Source organism: Serinus canaria, chromosome 3 (assembly GCF_022539315.1).
Source record: "Serinus canaria isolate serCan28SL12 chromosome 3, serCan2020, whole genome shotgun sequence".
In the NCBI taxonomy this organism is placed as follows: domain Eukaryota; kingdom Metazoa; phylum Chordata; class Aves; order Passeriformes; family Fringillidae; genus Serinus; species Serinus canaria.
This window is the reverse complement of record NC_066316.1, coordinates 26,428,757-26,452,463: the sequence shown is the minus strand read 5'-3', so window position 1 is coordinate 26,452,463 and position 23,707 is coordinate 26,428,757. Positions and strand designations below refer to the sequence as shown.

At 47.8% G+C, this 23,707-nt stretch overlaps 1 protein-coding gene and 1 long non-coding RNA gene across 2 annotated transcripts; one reads left to right on the top strand and one right to left on the bottom strand.

Annotated features, from left to right (window-relative positions):
- Window positions 1–650: 650 nt before the first annotated feature.
- LOC127059458 (uncharacterized) lies at window positions 651–19,038 on the bottom strand. The gene is made up of 4 exons (XR_007777333.1): window positions 18,916–19,038; window positions 11,422–11,478; window positions 10,143–10,233; window positions 651–736 (listed from the first exon to the last, which is right to left on the bottom strand). It is a non-coding gene; the product is annotated as an uncharacterized LOC127059458 (long non-coding RNA).
- Window positions 18,844–23,239, top strand: SIX2 (SIX homeobox 2). Its single transcript, XM_030236194.2, has 2 exons — window positions 18,844–19,476; window positions 22,035–23,239. The coding sequence occupies exons 1-2, from the start codon at window positions 18,917–18,919 to the stop codon at window positions 22,336–22,338; spliced, it is 864 nt and encodes a 287-aa protein (XP_030092054.1). The 5' UTR covers window positions 18,844–18,916; the 3' UTR covers window positions 22,339–23,239.
- The last annotated feature ends 468 nt before the right edge of the window (window positions 23,240–23,707 follow it).

The window sequence follows — 23,707 nt, the reverse complement described above, 5'->3', positions numbered from 1 at the left end:
TACAGATTCCACCAGTGTTTGAATCCGGGGCAGAGGAGCAGGAGAGGGACATGTGCTGGATTGAAAATATGAACCCTTGGACATGAAGAGTGGGAGGATGTGGGACTATATCTCTCTGACATCTTGGTCAGTCTTGGCAAGAAACTTTTCCCATTTCTGTACTTTTACTGTTCTTGAAATCCAGTGAGAACCTAATTAAAATTAATGGAGAAATAAAATGTTGGGGGAAAGCAAGGCAATGTAAAAATAGAAACGCTAACACAAGAAAATATTCGGTCTCCATGAACTCTCCTAAAAAGCACTTTTTTCAAATTAACATATCAAAATACTGCTCTGGGACTTTCAGAAGTCTTCAGAGTATAATATATTTAAAAGACTGTGACAATGTTACAAAATAATGAATTTTATTTGACTTTTACCTCTCTGCAGAGCTGGAATCAGTAGCCAATACATAATCAGCTTCCCCATTAATCTCTTTACCCCAACAGTCTCTGAAGCAGGAAACCTTCTGGCCAATGTTCAGAGGATGTGATGATGGAGCAAAGATCCTAAGTGTTTTGGTACCCACAAAAATCACTTTCCAAAGCTGTTCCACTTGATGTGTTCATGCAGTTTAGTGCAGAGTGGGCAGCAGGAGCTGAGAGGATTTTTTCCATGTGGGATGTATCGCACTCTGTGGCAAATCTGCTTAAAACTTGATTGTGCAATATGGCTCTAGTTGTCTTTTAATTCCACCCTGACTCATGACACCATTAAGGAGGGGGGAAAGAAAAAAAAAAAAGAAAAAAAAAAAAGAAAACTAAGCACTTTTCAGTTTTTAAAAAAATAAGGTTTCAGACTCTGCTATGCACTCATCATAAATACATCATTATGTGATGGAGTCACTGTTGGACAAGGTAAATTGGAGTGCATTAACCATGTTTTTCTATGGCTTAGCTTGTGCCTTTTTCTTTTCCAATGTTTGTTTAGAAGATAATTGCGACCACTTGACACATTTGTACCCTTGAGTTATTGATACAGGTTTTTAAGCTGTAGGAACATAGTTGAGATCAGCAAATATTTAGTGAGATTCTTGTCAGAGAGGGTTTTAAGCAAAAAGCTCATAGAAACTTTGTTGCTTTATACAGGTCAAAAATCTTTAAAAAATAGATGTTTAATTAATGAAATCCATACAACCCATGGACAAGTGAGCAATGAACTGTCATTAAATTACCCCTAGTAGATGGATAGAAAAAAAGGTCCTGCAATGCTATTGCAAGAGTGTGTTGAGGGCACAAAGAGCATGAAAGAAGCTAATATTTCCTATCCCAAAACACCTCATGAGTCTAACTTAACCAGCTGTTTATCTCCTCTGGAGTCACCTGGGGTGCCTGGTGCCATCACGAGCTCCTGTATGCTACAGGTGCAACCCAGACTACAGGAAGGTGTCTTAGGCACACCACTGCCCTTGCTAGGACTCTTGTCCTCCCCAGATTCCAGCACAGATAGATTTTCTCTTCATGACAGGATAGGGACACAACCTTGAAGAGTGCAGTGGAAGGTTTGTGCTTCCTGACCATGAACTTCAGCTATTGGTTACAATAAAGACAAAAAATGGTCTTGTTTAACATGATTCAACTAAGATTAACACTCAATCAAATTATTTGCTGGAAGCTTGTGAATTCATGTAATTAACCACATTTTGAAGATAACTGAAATGCATCTGTAAACTACTAAGAAACACTTCTGCATTTACATGAAGCAATCTATGAAAAGCTACAAGTTGATAGCTATAGTTATGAACTTTGATTCCAAGTGACAAACTATTTCAATCTTTTAAGTCACTGAGGCATAGACAAATAGTGGAATGGTTAACTTATTTATTTCTTAATCCAGAGAGATTTCAGAGATCATCCAAGATGATACAGTTTTTGGAGATGAATCATGGGCAAATATAAAGACAGATTTGTCCATGAATCATGGACAAATATAAAGACTGTGCCACACCTGGTGCCAGCAAAATATCCGTGTCTCAACCAGCACATCTCAGACTTGAACCTGAAGTGAGTCTTTAAATGTGAGAAAGTTCTGTGGTTGCTTTGGGCCATCTCTGTCAGACTGGGGGTCTGGGACTTGCCCTTCAGCAGGTGCAGGATCTGCTGCCATCAGATCATTAGAACAGGTAGGTGATGCTATTTGTCCAAAGATAAAATTCACCTGGAGTACAAGGTTTCTTTACCATGTATGCTGTCAAAGCATATGTGCATGGACCTTTGAGTGAGAAAGCCTTTTAGCCAAAACACTGCTCAAGTACCTGGGCAGTTTGAAAGACAGCTCAGAACCAAATATCTATTATACATTTTTGATCACTGTTAGCCTGGTGCCATGAAAGTTTGTGAAGCTGATGCAAGAAAAAGGGCCCTCCAGAGCCATATCCAGAATCCCAGCAAAACTCACTTTGCTGCTGTCGTGTTTCTGTACATGCATTTTTCCTAACATGGTTTGCTCTGCAGGCCACAAGCCTTGCTGGCACTTTCAAATGTTATTTGGATGAGAAATGCCAGACCTGGCAATGCAGTGATAGAATACAATAAGCAAATTCTGAGCGATGTTCAATAGGAAGCATTTTTTATTTTATGAAGAATTCTTATTTAATGTATTTTTTCTAAAAAGCAGTGACTCTATATCATCCATAATAAATCATTCTTGTGCTCATTAATGTCTTTTTTATCCATTTCTGTTTCTGAAATATGCAAACTAGTTATGGAGTTCAGAGGGAGACAGATGAATGCTCCAGCATTCTGCTGTGAATCCAGAATATTTTGTTAAACTCCTTGCACTATTTCCAAAAATGCTAGAAATACTTTCATGGCAACAGACTACAAGGGGCTGTCTTTTTCCATAAAATTCTAAACACATACACACACACAGACACACACATTTCCCTTCCTGATTTTCTCTGCATGTGTCAAATTTAGGCAGGAATTCTATAGCACTTAGTACTTGCTGATGTAGAAATGACTGCCAAATGAATGGTTTATACTGGAATATCTCATTATTTATATAAGTATGTTACAGTATGGACATTTAATTTAGTTCTCATTCCAAAGCCATGACAAGTCACTTTGACACCTTTAAGAAATGTTTCACATATGGTAAGATAGAGCACTCAAAACTGTAAAAGGAAAAAAAATAGATGACTCAAATTAAAACAGAGATTTTTAAACAATCCAAGGAAATACTTCAAGCTTGTAATAACACATCTCAGCCATTTACTGTTTAATAATTTTAATGATGAATTAACATTTCTGGGGAACAAGGATGGTACAGTAGTTCTGGGGGCTGGCTATTTTCACTTCCAAAAGACGCAGGGCAAAAATTCACAGGCATTAATGGAAATGTCTTTTTAAATATGAGGAGTGAAAGCTTCCATGGAAGGTTCTGATTTGTTGTGGTGCTGCTGTAGATCTGAGCATGAGAGAATTCAGGCACCAAGCCCAGGTACTGAGACAGCCAGGCAGGGATTTGAAACTGCACCTGCACTCCCTGTTACAATCTCTTAGCCTTCCACTTTACAAATAAAATAGTCATGTGTATCCCCCACTCTGTGAAAAATCCCATTTCAGCTAAAACACTTTTCTGCCACAAAGCTAAATCAGACTACTTGTGTAAGGAGCTGGATGGAAAGTAGCACCAAAGCTTGATTTACCATGCAGGCTAAGTGGGGAAGGGCTTGGCTTCAAAGCTGACAATTTATACAGGGCACTTTCTCTGTGAACTGTGAGTTTGAGCCGTGAAGCTTGGCTTTGGAATGGCAGCTCTCCATGGACCACCTGGATTAGGAAGGGAAGAGGCCCATTTGCCAGGATCCCTCACAGCAAGGAGCACACACTGGTGCAACTGATGTGAGGGCTAACAGGCTAAGGGTAAGACTAGTAACACTGGGTTTCTTCCATGTGAAATCCTGCTGGGAACCTTTTCCATGCCTGCTTGCTCAGCTTCGAGGTACCTGAGGTGTGGGGCTTAAAGGTGAGCATGGCCTGAGCAAACCAAAGCACTCAATGACGTGCCACAATATTGCACCAAAGTAGGAATGTCACAACATTTGGAGGGCAGAAAGCAGGCAAGCACACGGGAGGAACAGCCTCAGTTGCAGCCAGATGGCTCTTCCCACCTTGGGGCTTCCTTGCCATATCAGGCAGAGGCCTTTCAGGCATCCCCCACCGAGATGAAAATGAATGGAGGTGTCTGAGTTCTCACCTGGGCCAGCAATGGGCTGCTCTTGCTGTGCAGGATGGGGGTGGGCTCCAGGGTCCTCTGGGCTCTGTACATTTATACAGATAACATACCCAGAGAGAAATAGTTGGGTATCACATAGGTATCAATCAGAGGACAGAAGTATTTGCTTTCTAGAAATACTTAGTGTATCATAAATATGACAGCAAGAAATTACCACTGACACAAAGACCTAAAAAACATGAAACACCAAGTGTTTGGTGTGTCTTTTGCTTACATTTTTATAAAATAAATCTTTGACAACTCTTTTGAAGAGCAAGGGCTTTTAGCCAACCTGAATGACATTACCCAGTGTTACCAAAACAAAGATAAAATATTCTCAGCTGTAACTTCTGAAGCCTTTTTAAATCCATTTCTTTCTTTTTTTCTGCTTGTCTGGATGTCCACTAAGTCACATGTGCTCACTCTCCAGCCCCATCTTCACCCCTCCATTATCACAACAAGCTGCTCCCTTGACACTAACTAAAAGGATCAAGATTTTCTTCCAAGAGCATCTAAGAGGGAGGAGGGGAAGGACAATGTCCAAATAGTTTTCCTAGGGATTTTTGTATTTTCCTCTTGAGAACGTATTCTGCATCCCTGAGAGGGGTGGGTGGACCCTTTGCTGTCCCAAATCCTTCCCTTTGGAGAAGCAGCCACCACCCTGGCCATCTGGGAAGGCTCCTGCAGCACACCACAACACTTTGCAGCCATGAGACTTGCTGGAGTGCACAGGAATATCTCCAGGAAGGCCTGTGGGATAAGCTAGCCCAGGCACTACACTTCAATGCAATCTAGAATCTGTAATAAGGGAAGTTGTATTTTTTCCAAGGAGGCTCCCGTGTGTCCCAAGCCAGTGAGTTTCTTCTAAGGCTGATACTGTAATGGAGTACAAGTAGGTTCATGCTAAATGGAAAATGAAAGGGGACTACCCCACATTTAATGAAACAAAACACAAGTGAGTCAGTCTTTAAATCTTTCACCAGATAATTTCTCTCTCATAATGTGCTCTTTCTATCCACTAATTTGACAGTGTGTTCTTTTAAATGTAGGTATTTGATCAATGTCCCTGGGTAAGTTCATCTGGCTGATGAAACAAAACAGAAATATCTAACGACAACGTCTGGCACAGGTACAAACACAATCAGTATCTCCAATTTATCTTGAGATTGCATGCAAAGTACTCTGAAACAAAAACACACTACAGTTCCTCTATTTTTTGATGTTGAAAGATTTTAAAAATTGTAATCCACATGAAGCTTCTGCATTTCACCAGCCAAGGCTGACTGAAAAGTGTGTCCTTTTAGAGGGTAACAGCACTATTTGTTGTTACTGCTAACTTTGTGCAGCTATGTAGGGATTGGGTTTTTTTTACTCTTCCTTATGGAATTCCTGTATGTGCTTTGCCAAATCCTATGTAATGTTTAATTCATACAGCTTCCCTCTTCTCCTGCTTCTTAAGTGAAGTCATTAAGCTAAAACTTGAAATGGAAACTCATGTATCCACCTAGAAGGCTGAAGAATAAACCACAAAACAGACTTCAGCAAAGTTTAAAATGTGCATTTGAGGAACGCTGGGGTTATTCTGAACGTTTCCAAATCAGGCACAGTGTTTCTAGTATTTACAACTGGATTTGTGTGCTGTCTTTAGAGAGCACCTAGTGGTTAATGATATGTGTTCTAAGTATTTAGCCAATCACAAGCAATAATATATCTTTGAAATTTGTTCCCATTATTTGTTCCACCGAAAGGATAAAACCAGTGGTAATTCCTATGCCTGGAAGATTCCTACTGGGTAAGGTTATGAACTATCTTCTTGCAAGAAGCACTTTCAGAATACAGGATGTATGTCAATTATTTTTTCTTGGTTACTCTATTTTCAAGGCAAAGACTTCTAGTAGTTACTCAGGTAGACTGGTTGATCTCCAATCCCTGCTATCCAGCAAGTCAAATCATCTACCTCTAGTCTATCTGCCACAGTCCCTTCTACTGTTCAGCTAAGAGGAAAAAAATCTGGTGAACTTCTACATATAGCTCTAGATTCAGTCAAGAGTGAAGAAGAGATAACAAACTCAGAGGTTTCTTTGTAAGTTCACATCAGCAGAGGCTCTGATGTTATTAGGGAGTGTCTAACTTAGACTCAACAGTGTTTTTGCTTGCTCTAGTATATCAGAGAGAACAAGATCACCGTCCTGTGTAAATGTGCTAGGGAATTTAGAAACACTGAATTAGACACGTGTTCCACTTTCTTTGTGCCTGAATCACCCTTGTCAAGAGCTTCTTTAGAGACATAATAGTGCAATCTGTCATTCACAGAAAGGAACACATGGAGTGTAAAATGCCGTTGCTGGAATTTATCAAGAGCAGCTTCCATAACCTGCTACATTGTAAAAATGTTCACATTTTAGCATGCCAACAGAGCTTCAGCATCGATGCCTCCAACAAATAGGAAGCACATGGCATATTAAGCTCGTTTCCTCTCAAATCCACAGATCAGTTTTAGAGGATACACATGAAGAGAAAACCCAGCCATCAACTGCCCAGGTTAGAGGCAAGGCCTTTTCCTGTGTGACTGAAGTGGGGACTCACAGGCAGCAAATGGACTTGGCAACTTTCCCTTTTTGTTCCTGGGGTTGAGCAGCCATCAGAAGATACCCAGAAAGTACTGTGATCAGTCAGTGACCATCTGTCTGTGAAAAGTACACAGTGTCAGAGTGAGGCCAGAAATGGGAAGTTTCATGGGCAGGATTGTTCAGCCTTCCTCAAAAAAGACACCACTTCAGGTAATCAAATTGGGTCTCTGAATCAGAGACAGATGGAACAGCACTAAGAGCACGCTGAATAGTCACATCATTAGAATGAAATAAACTTGCCTAGAACGCCAGAGTTTAAACTGGAATTTAAATCCTGCAGCTTTGCTTGGTTTTGACCCTAATGTAACAATTCAGACTAAACTATATTTTTGCATGTCCAAAAGGATGAATCTTCTCAATAAAAAATTAATATCTGAGTCCATTTCCACAAGGAACTCAAAACACAGACACAAAGAAATGGAGGAGAAAACCAGTTCCCACTGGCTGTTGTGGGATTTGCTGCTGGTTCTCCCAATTTTTGGGGGCATATTATTTCTACAAACAGAAAAGGAACTCACCTTTGTGATGTAGGTGAGCATGAATTCTTAGTACTTTGCATTTAGGAAGAGATAAATCATCCTGTATATATCATGAATGTTAACTAATGAGAATTTTCTCACTTGGTATCTTTCATAAACTGACACTAGATTAATGTAATGCATGGCAGTAGAGAGCATTAAGAGAAGTGCAAAAAACTCCCATGCTGCATATCCACATTTCAAATGTAAATTACAATGTATAGTTTCCTGCTGATTTTTCTTCTTCTTCACTGGCCTTCTAGCTCAAGTTGGTATTTTAATGAAGATATTACAGAAAAATCTATGCTGTACTAACTCATTTTCTCACCAAATTTTTCAACAAACAAGGTGGCAATGAAAGAATTTCATTAATACATCAATTAAGAGCATATTCTGTTTGCTGGCTTCAAGCGACCAGTAGCTATAACAACACAGCAAGACCTTGTGAACTCTACTGCATGTCTCATCACTTGTGAAAGAAATAGATCTGATTAGAAATAAATAGAAATAGAAATAAATAGATATTCAAACACTTTGTTTCAGCAAACTTCCCACTGATTTAATGAGAGGATGCAGGGAAGGCTCACAGCATATTTATAAAAATATTAATTCTGGATACTCAGGTGTGTGTAAATGTGTGCATACATTGTTTATGTACATGTACAACACATACAGGCACGCAGAGAGAATGTTTTCCTTTATTTTCCTGGCTAACTAGTTATTGAATAAAATGGAAGTTTGTAAGGTGTGATGACTTCAACTTCTGCAAGCATTTACCCTGGGTTTCTGTTCTGAGGTTTATCTGATTTTGATCCCCTGTGGCTCCCAAATTTCAAATAGCCCTTCTAATTTACTGGGGATATAAGGTGTATCAAGCTGAACAAGAGGCACTTCTTCTCAGATATGGGTATTTTCTTTCAATTTTCACTCTTTCCCATTTTTGTTAATAATCTAAATTGACACTCTAAATGGTCAAATCAAGTTCTGCTGGATATTAGCATAGCAAATACTGGACAGTCTTTCTCAAAAAAAGTTCTACCCAACATGCAAACTTATTAATGATTATTACTACATAGAATGTGTTTATTGTAAAGTTTATCATTAAAAGATAGGATTACTCAAGTTCTAACTTCTAATGGGAGTTTGGAGGGCAAGGGTTGACCTTTGGAAGTAAGGTTATATGGTTCTTTTGATTTGTTTACATCAAATTGGAAGGTTCTGCTGATTATTACAGAAATCTGCACTCTCCTTTTTGTATGTTAATGGAAAGTTTTAGAAGGAAATGTTGAGAGTTTTGTACCTAAAACAGATTTCATAAAACTGTACATTCTTGGCAGACTAGTTAGACATATTTAACTTAAGTGTGCCTAATCTGTATTTTTACAGGATTTCTCTATCCAACAGTTCTGCTAGTTGTACATTAATTCCATGCAGAAACACACACATCTGGGTGTTAACATTTGTGCAAGATTTGATTGGTTGCATATTTGCCTGTGAATTTTCAGATGTGGGCAAAGAAAATATTATTTCTTGGGGACTATATAAGGAAATAGTTTAAGTCTTCTCATGACATCATATTATTCAGCATGGGATTATCAACCTGTATCACCACACAGCACACAGTAACTAGTTGATCATTTAACATATGACAGGAAACATGTCTGCTCCATCAAATTCTGCAGATCATGATCATTTAAACTTTGTAGCTTCTACAGTACTTAGAAAAGTGCCCTTTATGCTCAAAATGATTGAGCGAGAACCACATTATGGGTCTCCAGAGATCAAATAAGATTTCTCAGAACCAAAATAAACACTTATGTGTGTTTAATTAATGATGGTTACATAATATCAACAATATCTCAACACCTTCAGTGTCTTGAAAGACTAGCACAAAGGAAATATACATCAGGAACAAGATCTTGCACTTCTTGGCTGCTTTTAGTGTGCTCTAAGAGATGTAACCAGAGACATAAATGTTCATCTTCATGTCCCCAGGGAGTAGAATTCATTTAAGAGGCATAATTTTATGATAATCAATAACAATGTGAGTTCTCTTCCAAAAATGCTTGCCTGACACTGAGGAAGAAATTTATGCATTTTTCAGAAACTGCTTCTTCTTGTGACAATGCTGGTCCCACAGTACTGCCAAGATCTGTGCCAGCCTAGACTGTCTGCCACTCTGTGTGCCAGATGCATCATTGGTAGATGCCTGAGAGAGGTTCATCAAAAAAATTTCAAACTTTTACTTTCACAAACCTCCTTCTATTTCTTCTCTCATGGCAAATCCTCCTTCCCTCCATTCTTTCAACCACTTCCAACCCTCCAATAGTTTCTCACCTAGCTGATTACTTCATCTAATTTAAGGCCAGAGATCACTGCACCCACCCTGGGCTAGCATCCAGCAATCCCTGGATCTTTGTGATGCCTACACCCTCCTGTGGGATGTTGATGGGACCATGCTTGGACCTTTCAGTTTGCATTCTTTGTTCATTGTTTTTGCCCTAATCCTTTAAATTGATGGCCCCACCTTTGTCCTCTATATCCAAATGTCTCAAAGAACAGTTGATGGATTAAGAAAACCATCCTCAGGCACATCCCTCTCCTTGATGTATTCATACCACTCATTCACCCCTGCCAGCCACAAATCCAGTTTGGCACTGAGAGCATTTCCTTCCCTTACGTGCATTAAACCTGCTCATTACATTGCAGCTTTCACATTATAATTCACATAACTCACCCAATTACACTTCTTTATTTCTTCTCTTCTTGAGAGCTGAGGCTCACTTCATGATGACTGTAAGGTCCAGTTCATTTCTTCCACCACTTGTCTTATATGATTGAAATGAAAAAGAGTTCAAGATTAAGGTAATGTTTGCCAGGTTATATCACTCTGATGTGGTTATCTTACTGTTTAAGAAAATTTTTGATTAAAATAAATTACAATCTATTTTTCCATTAATTAAAATTAAACAAAAGTAAATTAAAACAGCCAGACTACATAAATACACATAAATGTGTGTGTGTGTGTGTGTGTATTTAATAACTTTAAAGAGTAATTTCCTTATTGTTTTCTGCCCAGAGCAGGTAGCAGACAGAAAAATTGCAGTTGCACAAGAATCCCATGCTTTGCAGCTCAGGGTCACTCAATGAAATCTCCAGCCCTATGCCTAGTATCAGCTTCTTCAGCAAGCTATGGTGGAAATGAAACAACTAAAAATTACTGCAGCAGTGACTATAAACTCTGGTGGAAAAATGAAGAATTTCTGTACCTCAAGATGGTGGGAAGTTTAGTCCCATTTTGCAAAGGTGATTGAATTATGTCTATTGCTAAGTAAAACAGGGCTGAGAGGCCCTCTCTGTTCCTGAGGCTAAGTGGCATTTGTCACTAGGTCTTTGGGCCTTTTGGTGCCTCTGTGGTTCAAAATTTAAAAAAAATATATATATATTTCTTGTGAGGTTCTAGTTCTGAGTATCAGAGATAATGTAAAGGAATGCATTGCAAATTGTTCAAGTGATATTTTCACAACAGGAAGCCAAAGGAGGGGGTGGACTGAGAGCATGGAAGGGCCAGCAGAAACTTCTGGAAGAGTGTTGGAGGACTAGAATAGTGCAGGACAGAGGGAGTCAAACCAGGTGCCATCTGGTACAACCAAAGTTGTGCCTGGGTGCATGGTAGCAGCCAAATGGCGTGCCTAGCTCATGCACCCTCCTTGCACTGTGTAACATCAGTGTGAGCTGCCCTCAACATCTGCTTCCAGGGGAGATATTGTGCCCCTTGTGCACACACGACTTGGCTGTTGGAGGAAATCTGATGGGGGCATGGTACCCCAGCAGCACACAATCTCAGTTCTGCCTGCTGAAGGGACTTCACTGTCTGAAACCAATTCAGTGTTCACTGGGTTGGCCTTTTCTATATCTTAAATAAGCAACAAAGTCATTCTTGGTCTAGTAATAAAGTCCTTGTTTATATGGAGAATAAAACTGATGAAAAAAAAGAAAGGAATGAAAAGGGATACCAGGTTTTTTCTCTGGGAAGTAAAAGGTCCCCAGCGTATTTGAGCCGATTCAAGAACCTATGAAATAAAGAGGAGAAGACATCAAAGAACAGAGTCAGAACTAACTCAGCAAAAAGGAGGTTGAAACAAACCATAGAGGAAAATACAGAACATTGTCACACATTCAGAAGTAGCAAATTTTCTGCCAGAAAGTTGATCAGATTTAAACTGATGTTATATGAACTATCTAGTTTTCCACAAAGCTGTTCCTGTAGTTTTCATCTGTACACAAAACTTCTCAGAAAAATTGCAAGACATGACAAGCAACTAAGTTGCACTTCCTAATTTCTGCAGATAAGGCAATTTACTTATTTATTACAAAAGTTATTTGGAGTTGTAACAAGCTGAATGCATGCTGAAATTCTATGAATTTTCCCTTACAACAAATTATTGTTTTAATTTTAATTGATACCATCTCATTTGTGGTGTTTTTTCCAATGGCAAATCCTAGCAATTATTTAAAAGGAAAAAAAAATCTGAAAACTGAACAAACTGCAGCTAAATCCATCAGTATTTGACATAAATATCTGTGTGTTACTTGCTAGCACTACATTACATTTCAGCTTGCCCCAGTCTTGCAGAATTTAAAAGATGGATGTTTATGAGCATATAAAATAGCACAGACCATGGAAGATCTTACACAAGCTCTTTCTACAGTGAAGGGGAAAAAAGTCTACATATCTGTGTATAGTGCTTTGTCCCCTAATCTTGGCAAGGATACCTGTGTCTGGGGTTTTAGAGGCTGTGCTTCCTTCCCTTGCCCTGGAAACAGAAGAAGAAGTGCTCCCAAAATCCTCTTGGGTCATTATGCACCAGGAAGGGGACATGAATTCCACTCACTTGCAGGTAAGCAGGATAGCTGGTGGCTGCTGCTGAGATAAGGGATTTCTTGTCATGGAGATGACATTGTGAACCACCTTTGACGGACTGCGGAAGACTTTACCAGGCTTAATCTATCTGGGAGCCTGAAGGATGTGAAGGACGAGCCTTGTTTCCACTCAGCAGCCATGGGAGCTGAGTATTAGAGCCCTCTAGTGAAGTTTCTCGGAGTGGATCCCCGCCATCAGCCCGTGGGGCCGAAGGAGCCTCTTTCCTTCCCCGGGGGGGAGCCGAAATTCCCTTTGCTGCGGCAGGACGTGGCGGGAGGTTTGCTCCCTTTGGGAAAAGGCCCGGCGGGAGCGCGGCTTCACCTGCGCCGCCGCCACCTGAGCGCCCCAGGGACGCCGGCGGTGCCGCTGGCCCGGGACCTCCCGGCACGAAGGGGGCCCGTGCTCGGTCCCCACGGCCGGGATCGCTCACCCACGGAGCCGCAGGACTGTGGCCGAGCCCCCGGAGCTGTCTGCTGCCTGGGGAGGGAAGGCAGGAGGGAAGAGAGGGCAGCCTCTTCCTAAAAATTCTCCCCTGTGGGCCAGGGATGGAGATGGTAACAAAAGTGCTCTGAATCGGTAGGAACAGTGAACAATCTTCGTGCTTTCCTCATCATCTTGGAATAATCAGCGGAATTAACTGAGGTCGAGGAAACAGGCTCTTGGGTTAGTTGTGGGAGGCTGTGAGAATAGGGGGCAGCCATTAAAAGAAACATGATCGCTATTCATCAACTCGGAAGAGGGGAAAGGAGGAGGGAAAAAAAGAGACCTTCGTGGCTGAAGCTCATACCAACCTGGTCTATCTCTGATCAAGAAGATCCCTGGAAACAAGAAGTTTACAAATATTGTCAAATTGATGCTTGTAGTGTGATTTAAGTTGTCAATCCCGCAGAAGCCCACCAGAAGTTTAGATTCAATACCCTGCATTTCTGGCTAGTTATTGCCAATCCCCTAAGGCAGAAAGCTCTCGCTCGCTCTCTCTTTATTTTAACCATATGTGCCTTTTGTTGTTGTTGTTGTCTTGTCTGTTAGCTGTACACTGTGTGCCGAGAGAGTCCCCTCTTGCCACGGAGCATCTGAGGCGGTCCCCGCAGCCCGGAGTGGGGCGGGGGCTGGGTGGGCACGGGCCAGGGCCCCCCTTCTGTTTCCCCCAGTCCTCCCCCCAGCCGTCTGTGGACTCCGAGGGATCTGTAGGAACACCCCAAATAAATATCCATGCTAATGGCCGGGAGGGTGCTGGTGGCAGAACTGGGTGAAAACTCTCAGCCCCTGGCCCGAGATTGAGAAAGAATAATATAAAAGCAATCAGGACCGGCCGCATTAATGGGCTGGGGGGGCTATCGTGTTTCGTGGGGAGCTCGGGAGGTTACAGCGCCTTGAGCTGGGGACACAGTGCCGCTCCCGGAGTCCCATTTCACGGGGGGGGGGCAGGGGGGCGGGGGCAGGAAGGTTCACAGAGGCCGACTCAGTCACGTTCCATCGGGCCTCCATCTCCTGATTAATACATCTCTTTCGAAGATGTTACTCGAGCATCTCAGGTCCAGCCGGCGGGGAAAGGGCTCCGCGCTGGAGAGGAGCGGCGGAGCTGCGGGGAGCGGGGCGGTTCCGTGGGGCAGAGGCTCCGCTCCCCCGGGCCCCCAGCAGAGCCCCCCAGCACCCCGCTCCGCGCCCCGCACCCACCAGCGCTCTCTTTCAAGCGGAGTTTGTTAGCATAATCGAGTTACCCGCTACATATCTGAAATCCTTGACCCGTCCCCCTGAGGAACGCTGCATTGCGCGCAGCAAAAGCTTTGAATTATTCCTTTCTCCCCAAATCAGAGAACAACAAGCAATTGTTGTTTGTCTTAATTTAGTTGTGTGCAGTGATCCTCTGCCGTGCTTTCTTTTTTCAGTCGAGACAGGATATTAGTGACATCTCTGATGGGATAGATTCGGGTTTTTAACAAAACTGAAAAATAAATAAAAGGGAATAAATAACGTGGCGGCGGAGGAAACAACCCGCGGATCAGGGTTGCAAAATTGCCTCCGGGAATCCCGGGTGAGTTTTGGCCGCCTAAAGAAGCCCTAGTCCCGCCACGGAAAAACTTGCGAGCCCAGAGAAACTGAGCTGAGCCACTGGGTTGGATGGTATGGGGAAAGTAGGCCCAGTATCTCGGCAATGGTGGCTATGATGCCTTTTAGAAAAATGAATAAATAAAAGAAAAACCTAGCCGGAGTAGCAGCTTCATTGCGGCAGACTTTCTGTCTCGGTCAACCCCACAGGATTTAAAGGGAAAGCACATTGCAGTCCCGCCAAAAGGAAAGAATTTTTTTTTTTTTTAATTCAGAAATACTTTAAAATAAAGGAAGGAAAGAAAGAAAGAAAGAAAGAAACGAAAACTTGGAGTTGTCTGTCATTTTGGTTTCTCTCCCTACAGTCCTCGCCACGGTAGTGGACATCTGCGGGGAAATGTGTTTCTTTCTGGCATGTGGAAGTTGTGGGGTTTATCATTTATTTGCTACCCCTGCCGATAAAAACGGCCTTGGAGGTGGCCCTGTCTGAGCCGAGCCCACGGCTGGCTGGCAGGAGCGGACGTGTCCACAGCCCTGTGAGAGTGGGTGACAGGTTTGTCCCGAGCCCAGCTCGGTGAAAAGGATGAGGGGTTCCTCAAAAGCAGCCGTCGAAGAGGCTGGGGAAAGGTGTCGGGCAGCTTAGGTGAATCGTCTCCTGTGTTTAACAGGAGCGATGCGGGCCTGCAGCTTCCTTTGCAGGCTGCTGTCTTCAAAGGGGCGGCGAAGGCAGAGCCGAAAAGGCGATTTTCAGATAACTGCAGCTCTACTTTGGCACTCACTCGGGGGCACGGAGCAGTTCCAGGCAAGGAAATGCTCCTCGGAAGAAAACCGCCCGCCCACACCCCATTCCTCAGCCAGACTGTGTCACAGCTAATGAAAGGAGCCTGGCAATAAAAAACACCTTTTTATTTCACTCATGTTTCCCAAAGATTGTGTTGACACTGGTGGCCTCGCACGCTGCTGCGCGGAGGGGTGAGGCCCTTGCCGAGTGGGGCCTCGGCAAAGTGACAGCGGGACCCGGAGCGGGTGAAACCCCGGCCTTGGCCGCCCGGCGGCAGCGGAGACGAGCGAAAATTTGTGTCGGCTCAGCTAAGACTTTCCACGACAGCTAAACGGGAGACAGCTGGCAGTAGCCAGGCGAAACCATCTCGTCGGTCCAGGGGCAATTGTGAGCAGGCGATTCGCTCCTCCTGCTCTGAAATATAATGTCAGGGAACGAGAGCCTTCGCAAATGCCAAAAAAAGCTCCTCTCCCGATCGCCTATTTCGCTCGCAAGGCGCTACAATGCGATTCGCCCTGCGCCGCGGCTGTGCAGGCAGTATCTGCTCTGACTTCTAGCACGTAGGAAAATTTTTCTCTTTCCCCTAAGATAAAAGCAGTTGTGCAGAATTTGGGTCCAGATGTCACTAATTTACGATTGCTCTAGGACGCAAGCTGATACAGGGTGCCCGGGAAGGGGGTAGCCCTGCCTCTGCCCAGCTCTCCGGGAAGTGAACTTAAGTTACATGCAAGCTGCAGTCCGGCTAAGACAGCCTAAAGTGAAAGCGCCTACGGAGGAACTTGAGTGTAAACACTGTACTCACATTTTAGGGTGCTAAGAAGACTCTTTTTCAGGTCTAAATCTATGCAACAGGTTTTGACATTTCCTTTCCAGCTAGGGCTAAGAGCTGCTCCCGTTCAGATTTAACCACTGTGGTTGCGAGATAGAAAGAGAGTCAGGTATATCCCTAATAAACCTGGGGCGACCGAGCGTGGTAGCACGGAGGCGGGAGATGCAGCTCAGACCTCGCTAGCACTTTTCATTATTTCCACGGTCCTCATTGCGGGAGGGAGCGGAAGGCACACGGTGTGTGCGCGCAGAGGTCGGGGACCGGAGAGGGCATTTGTGGTTTTGTTGCCTTTTCTGCTCAGAGCAACTTTTGAAGTGGCGCGGTTGTACCGTCCCGCCACTGTTGGCTACAGCTGCGGCTATGAACTATCCAGCCGCTAAGGTTGGCTAGGAAGCGCTGGGTTCGGGATGCTTTCGTTTACAAACAAGCACAGTTTGAATCCTGCAGAGACCGACCGGAATCGAGGCACTAAGCGGTTGAGAGCTCATTTTGTGAAAGAACGGAGGGAGCATCACGCATGGGGACTTTACCGACCCGTCACCAGCGTGCCCGATTTTGTTTTAAACGAATTTGAGCTGTTCTTTTCTCCACCTGAAAAAGAAGCCTCTATTTTCCGTCCCCGGAGGATCCAGGGCGGGAACCGCCCGCTTGCCACTCTTTGCTTGTGGCAGCACTCGCGAAAAGGCCGGACGGACAGGTAGGAGGACAACGCAGCTTCCACAGCGAAGTGCACTCGAGAAAGTACGGGCGTACGCCACGGATATACACAGGCGTTCGGACATGCTGGGAGCTGGACATGGTTGATCCGCTGCCCCCCTACTCCGCCCTCTTCCTCCTCCTCCTCCTCCTCCTGCCTCCCTCCCCCGCCGCATTTCCCCCGGCCGCAGCCCTGGCGCGGCTCCTCGCCGGGAGCCGCCGCCGCCGGGAGCCGCCGGGCTGCGCGCCGCCGCCCCAGCCTCGCCTTCCCCCGGGACGGCCGCTGCGCCCGCTCGGGCCGGCACGGAGGCTCGGTCCGTCGGCCGCGGAGGCTCAGGCTGCGAGGCGGGGAGCCGCAGCCCGGTCTCTTGTGGCTTCGCTAAATCCCTGACGCGCCGGGGCGGCTAAAAAGGTACCGTGGCAGGAACCCACAATTGCAGAGACCCCTCCTGTCAGGACTGCAAATACCGTAGAAGGAGCTTGTGGGATTAATTATTATTTCTCAGCAAAAGGGGAGCATAACAGGCCATGGAAACTACCCTGAGTTTGTGGCCGGGAAGCTCCTCCCGAGTGCCCTCACCTGGGCGATCCCCGGCGCCAGCCTTCGCCCCGGCGGTCCCACTTGGCCGCCACCCCGCGCGCCGCTCCCGAGGAGGCACCGCGGCTCCCTTCACCCGCTCATCGCACCCTCTCCCTCGACCTTGCAGCTTGCGCGACCTCGCTCCCTCGCCTTTCACTTTGTGTAGACAGACAAGGGACGGGAAATGATGCGGGTCCGTGCCCCGCAGAGTCGGTAAACTTAAAACGCGGTCTGCAAAGGGCACGCGTGGGTGATAAGGGTCCGTTTAACCCAGCGAAGTGTTTCTGACTTTTACACTTTTACACGTGTTCCTCTCCTGGATGAAACACCCCGACACGCTCTGGAAATCGAGTATAAGTAAGTGTCCGGCGTCCAGTGATCACAAATGTCAACGCCCTTCACGCCGGAGCGCGGTGGGGCACGGCCGGCGATTCACGGAGAGGCAATCCCTCTCCGACCCCGTATCATCGTGCCTTCTTCTCGCTCCCGGGCAGGTACGAGAAGCGTGTAATGGGATCCCAGGTCATGAACAGGGTCTCCATTGTACATGAGAGGCCCCTTCCTTATAAAACTCTCCAACAGTGGTTACTGGGCGCTGGGGAGAGGGGCTATAAGGGAACGCTTTTAGAAAGAAATTTTTCTGCAAGGGCCGGAGACGGACTTCTCCACCCACTGCAGCCGGGGCTGTCAGGGACGGCAGAGCCCGCTGTCCGTCCGGAGCGGCGGGGACGGGATGGGGCTGCGGGATCCAGACGGGACGGCGGGGCCCGACCGAGACAGCGGCTCCGTCCCGCCGCGCCGCAGTGCCCTGCGGCGAGGAGCAGGGGCCCGGGCTCAGCGCTCCCCCTCTCCCCCGACGGGCGCCTGCAGCGTCAATCACGACGGAAATTTCTCCCTCGCTAGCTAATATCTCAGCTCTCAGGGCCGCCTCTGAGTGGATCTGAGCAATCTGTCAACCCAGCCGGGGAGCCACCTCAAAACAGATCGGGTTACTCCTGATTGACAGCGTCACCATGGCAAATAATTTGACTAAAACTATTGTCTTCTCCTGGCAGTCCCCGGGTCAGATAACCGGACCAATCACAGCGCGGATAATCACTTTTCATGCCAGCTTAGAATAATATTATTAAAAAAAAAAAAAAAAAAAAAAAAGGGAGAGAGAGAAAGAAAGGGGGGAAAACTCCGAGAGGGAGAGAGGAGCGAGCGAGCAGGGCTTTACCACTATATTATGTGGGATCTGACGGCGGGGGGTGGGGGGGAAGCAGGGAGATCCCAAACCGGCGGCCGAGGGGGGTGGGGGTGTGAGAGCCGCGGCCGCTGCGAGCGCTGCAGATAGGAGACAAAAGAGGCACGAAGTTACTCTCGCAACTTGGACTTACAAAAAGGAGGCGGCGGCCGGGGGGAAAAGCCGCCCGCGCTCGGGCTCTCGAGACTTTTTTCGTCGCTCTTCGCATTTTTTCCCCTGCTCCCTCTACCGCCCCGGGGCCGGGCGCCGCCGATGGCCGCGGCCCCCCGCGCCCGGCCGTGACGCCCGAGCGGGCCCCGCCGGGCGCCGCCGCCCCGGGGCCGGCCCCGCATGCCGGGCGCTGCCCGCCGCCCCGTGCCGCTCCCCTCTATGCGGCCGTAGGGCGCGCGGCGCGGCAGGGCTCACCATGTCGATGCTCCCGACTTTTGGCTTCACCCAAGAGCAAGTGGCCTGCGTCTGCGAGGTGCTCCAGCAAGGCGGCAACATCGAGCGGCTGGGGCGGTTCCTCTGGTCCCTCCCTGCCTGCGAGCACCTCCACAAGAACGAGAGCGTCCTGAAGGCCAAGGCGGTGGTGGCCTTCCACCGGGGCAACTTCCGAGAGCTCTACAAGATCCTGGAGAGCCACCAGTTCTCGGCGCACAACCACCCCAAGCTGCAGCAGCTCTGGCTGAAGGCGCACTACATCGAGGCGGAGAAGCTGCGGGGGCGACCCCTAGGGGCGGTGGGCAAGTACCGGGTGCGCCGCAAGTTCCCGCTGCCCCGCTCCATCTGGGACGGCGAGGAGACCAGCTACTGCTTCAAGGAGAAGAGCCGCAGCGTCCTCCGAGAGTGGTACGCCCACAACCCCTACCCGTCCCCCCGCGAGAAGCGGGAGCTGGCCGAGGCCACCGGCCTCACCACCACCCAGGTCAGCAACTGGTTCAAGAACCGCCGGCAGCGGGACCGCGCCGCCGAGGCCAAGGAAAGGTACGGCTTCCCACGGCTTCCCCCGGCGCCCGCGGCTCCCCGACCCCGATGCTCACCCCGGGTCTCTCTATCTGCCCCGGCCCCGGCTGCGGAAGGCCTGCCGGTAGGGGACGGGGGCTCTCCGTCTCGGGGGCGCCCAGAGAACCACAGGCCAGCGAACCGGGGGCTCGGGGAAGGCGTCTGTGCACCAAACGTAGCCCCGGGAGAGGCGGCCGAGACCCGTTCCCCGCCGACTCCCCGCTCCCCGCACAGCCGGCGCGGCGGCCCCGGGGCAGCCCCGGCTGCCAGGGACGCTTCACACGGCCTGCGGCGAGTCCTGGCTAAGCAGCGCTGCCGCCTCTTCTCCGCCGTAACCCGGCGTGGAGCCCGGCCAGGAGCCGTGGCCGGAGGTGCCCGTGCGGGTCCGCGGCCCGTCGGGAAGAGGCCGGCGGCGACGGCGGAGCCCGAGGGCTCCGCGCCCCGCACAGCTCAGAGCGTGTCCGTGAGGGCTACCCCGGGGCAGAAAGGGGCAGCCGGGGGGCAGCCGGCAACGCGTGGGTCGGAGCGTTGGTAGTAAATACGTCCTCTGTCCTGGGCTCCTGGCGTGCGGCAGGAGACCTGGACAAGGACTGAGTGGAGCAACTTCCTGCCTCGCTCATGACCTTGCAGTTCTTATTCGCTGCCCAGCAAGGTGCTCATGAACGCACGTCAATAGGTGTGTGTTCTTAGGCCTAATACGATTCTGCATCTGTGTTTTTCACGTTAAGTGGAGTGAAGGGACCATTAATCGCCGGGAAGAGGTTAATGCCTACATCCCTGGCTATTCGGGGTGATTTTTCTGTCAGCAGTCCCTGTGCCTTAGGAAGACGGTTCGAAGAAGCAAAAAGGGTCCTCTTACTGCTCACTGAACTGCCCGGTCCGTACAGGCAATCGTATGATTGTATGATCTGCCCGGTTAATCAGCGGATCAGAATCCTGTAGATCCGTGCCTTCGAGGAGAATTATTTCTATCTTTGGTTTCTGCCAGCCGTGTTTTGGAAACGGGCAGTGCCGCGGCCGCCCTGCTGTGCAGCCTGGAAGATTCAGGCACAGATTTGCTCTATTCATTTCCCGAAATTGTGCTAGCACTTTAATTTTCCTTCAAATCCTCACAAGTGTTGGTTTTACGAGATGTTAGAGATCCTTTTTATTGCTGATAGCAGGGACTCACCTTCAAATATCCAAAGGAAATGAAGGCTACACTTATTCCATTCCTTTTTTTTTTTTTTTTCCAAGGAATCAAATTTTAAAGGTCTCCAGAGACAAATTATATTTTTGACATTGAAAAATACACTCAACCTAATATTACACTCCAGGCGTTGGAAAACAGACCGTTCATGGGATTGCCATCCACTCAAGGAAACCTGTTCAAACAGAGCTTTCTTGTCTATTTTTATTTTTTTGGCACTAAGTGTCTCCAGCCACATCATGCAGCCCTTAGTGAGGAAAACCCGTCAGTTCAATAGCTTAACTTCTCTTGACCAAATCCTGCAGGATAGGGCCCCTCTGCCAGAGAGCGTGTTACAAAACTTCCACAGAAGCTTTTAAATAGACTTGCACTGCCTTCAGTAGTTCAGGCAGAACGGTGTCTAAAGTATTTCTACAAGGGCTATGCAGGCCGCGTAAGCCTTGCCTAGACGGCAACCCCGACCCCTTCTTGTCACTCACATTAACGAAAAAAAAAGCGCTCATATATAGATATATAAATATATAGATATATCTGCAAGGGCTTGGCCTGCCTCCAGCGATTTCTTGGTATTCACGCGGTGATGAATTTCGAAACTACGTCCTGCCTTTCCGAGCCTTTGTCGGCAGGCGCACAGGGGGTGCCGGCTGCCCGCGCCGCGGAGCCGTGCGAGGGCCGGCCCGGCTGCTCCCACGCCGCTCCGGGAGGGGACGGAGGAGCAGCGGCGGGCGTGCGGAGCATTTCCCGAGAGGAAAGCAGCGGGTTAACTCTGTTCGCTTTCCTTATCGTCCATATTGGGCTATGTTTTGAGCTTGAAGCTCAGGGCGAGGGGGAAAAAAAAAACATGTCCAGTTACTTAAGCAAAAGACTTTCTGTCCTGATGTGAGCCCAGGGCTGCACGGAGCCATCCTGCTTGCAGCTCGCCGGGTTTTGGCCTCCTCAGGAGAAATCATGGCTGAACATCTCCTCAGCTCCTAGAGTAGTTTTAAAGTCAAAAAGTATTTTTGTTTGGTTGGCTGGTTTGGTTTTTTTTTTTTAATAAAGTCTTCCTCCCTTCCCTTCCGCCCCCCTCCTCACGCTGTGCAAACTCTTTGGACACAGAAAATTACGGTTTGGCAAAGTGACACTTTCCGCTGGGCTGGTGGGAGACTGTTTACAAGCTCAGAGGACCTTAGACCTAAGTGCCAGATGAAGAGGCCTTGGAGGTTGGCAGAGTTTTTAAACCTACAGTTTTTGCACTCCCCTCCGCCGGCTGCTCCCCGGAGCCAGCTCCCTGCCGCCCCCGCTCCTGCGGTGCGCACCCCGGAGCGACGGCCGCATGGTGATTTCCCTCCCTCTTTTGTGTTTCCTATAGGGAAAACAACGAGAATTCCAACTCCAACAGCCACAACCAGCTCTCGGCGTCAATGAACGGGAATAAGACAGTTTTGGGGAGCTCAGAGGACGAGAAGACGCCGTCAGGGACCCCGGATCACACCTCCTCCAGCCCCGCTCTGCTGCTCAGCTCCAACCCCGGGCTGCAGCCCCTGCACGGCCTGGGCCACCCCCAGGGCCCCAGCGCCATCCCCGTGCCCAGCGCTGACCCCATGCACCACCACAGCTTGCAGGACTCCATTCTCAACCCCATGTCATCTAACTTGGTCGATCTGGGCTCTTAAAACCGTGTACACGCTCACTCCTTCGCGCCAGCCCTCCTTTCCTCAATTTTTTCTTTTTTTTTTTTTTTTTCCTTTAATCTTACCAGGGACTTTGAAAGCAATGACAAACACCTTAGTGGAAGTGTTGTGCCCTTTGGCAGCAGGCTGGCTGCAGGTTTGCAAGGTAGTGGACTCCGCTGCGGGTAGCTGATATTGTGAAAAGCCTTAAGGGTTGCTTACAGGCGTTTTCAGGCGTGTAAGGACTGTTGGACAGTAGCCGTGATTTTCACGGCAGGCTGTAAGGCACGGTGTAGCAGCTCATTCCAGCCTTAACTTCACAAATCTCGCAGTGTTGTCACTCGATCGGGCCGGTCTGTGTCGGAAGAGGCACATCGTAATATTTTTTTTTGGGGGGGTGGGGGGGGGAAGAAAGGGGAACGCAAGGCTGCTCTTGCCATGCCTGTTTGAAAGTTACACATCGCTCCCGTTATTCTATTGTAGCTATGTATCCGTGGCAGGTGTACGATGTACAATTTCAACTAAGAATACAAAAGTTGTAGTCGAGATATAGCAGCAACACGCGCTCTAGGCAGACTCTGTAACCTTCTTGTAGCTGATGCTATGCAGAGAGACAGCTTCTTTGGCCTTGTCCATGTGGTGCTTTCGCCATTTGCTGTGTGGGAAAGGAAATGATGGCCCGGCTCCGGCCCGAAGGAAGGCAGAGGTAGATTTTCCCCTCTGTGTGCGACGCGGGCTGGAGCGGGCTTTAAAAAGAAAACAGGAATTGCTGCTGAAGTTTAGACCTAAATGACAGTATCAACCGCAAGTCACTCACCTTAGTTTTGTTTATTGTTTATATTATGTGAATACATTCTTTGGAAAATATTTCTGCTTTTATTTTATAATAAAATTTAGAAATCTAGCTTGGCGTATGGCTGCTTCACTCGCCCGCGGGATGTTTTCGGGCTCAGTCTTGAGCGAAGCAGGGCGGGCGTCCTGGAGAGGACGCCGGGGACGGCGGTGTCGGCTGGCCAGAGCCCCGCCACCCTGCCCGGCTTGGCCCCGGCACGTCGGAGCCCTTGCCGGCCCGGTCCGGGGAAGCGCTGAACGCCACGGGCAGCCGAAGTCGCCCTGCGGGAGCGGAGAGCCAAGGGCACGGGGAAGGACGGGCGAGGCGGGCCCTGAGGGAAGCGGAGAGGTCGCCCACCTGCTCCCCGAGGGCACGGCCGTGCAGGCTGTGGGCTTTTCTGCCCCGGTGTCCGCCTGTCCCGGCAAAAAGCCGCCCCCTCTCCCCCCACCTCGTCCCGAGGGCGGGTGGGCAAACCGAGGGTGGCCAGACCCCGCTCCGGGATCCAGCACGGACATTGGGCTGCAAACGCCTTTCCGAAGC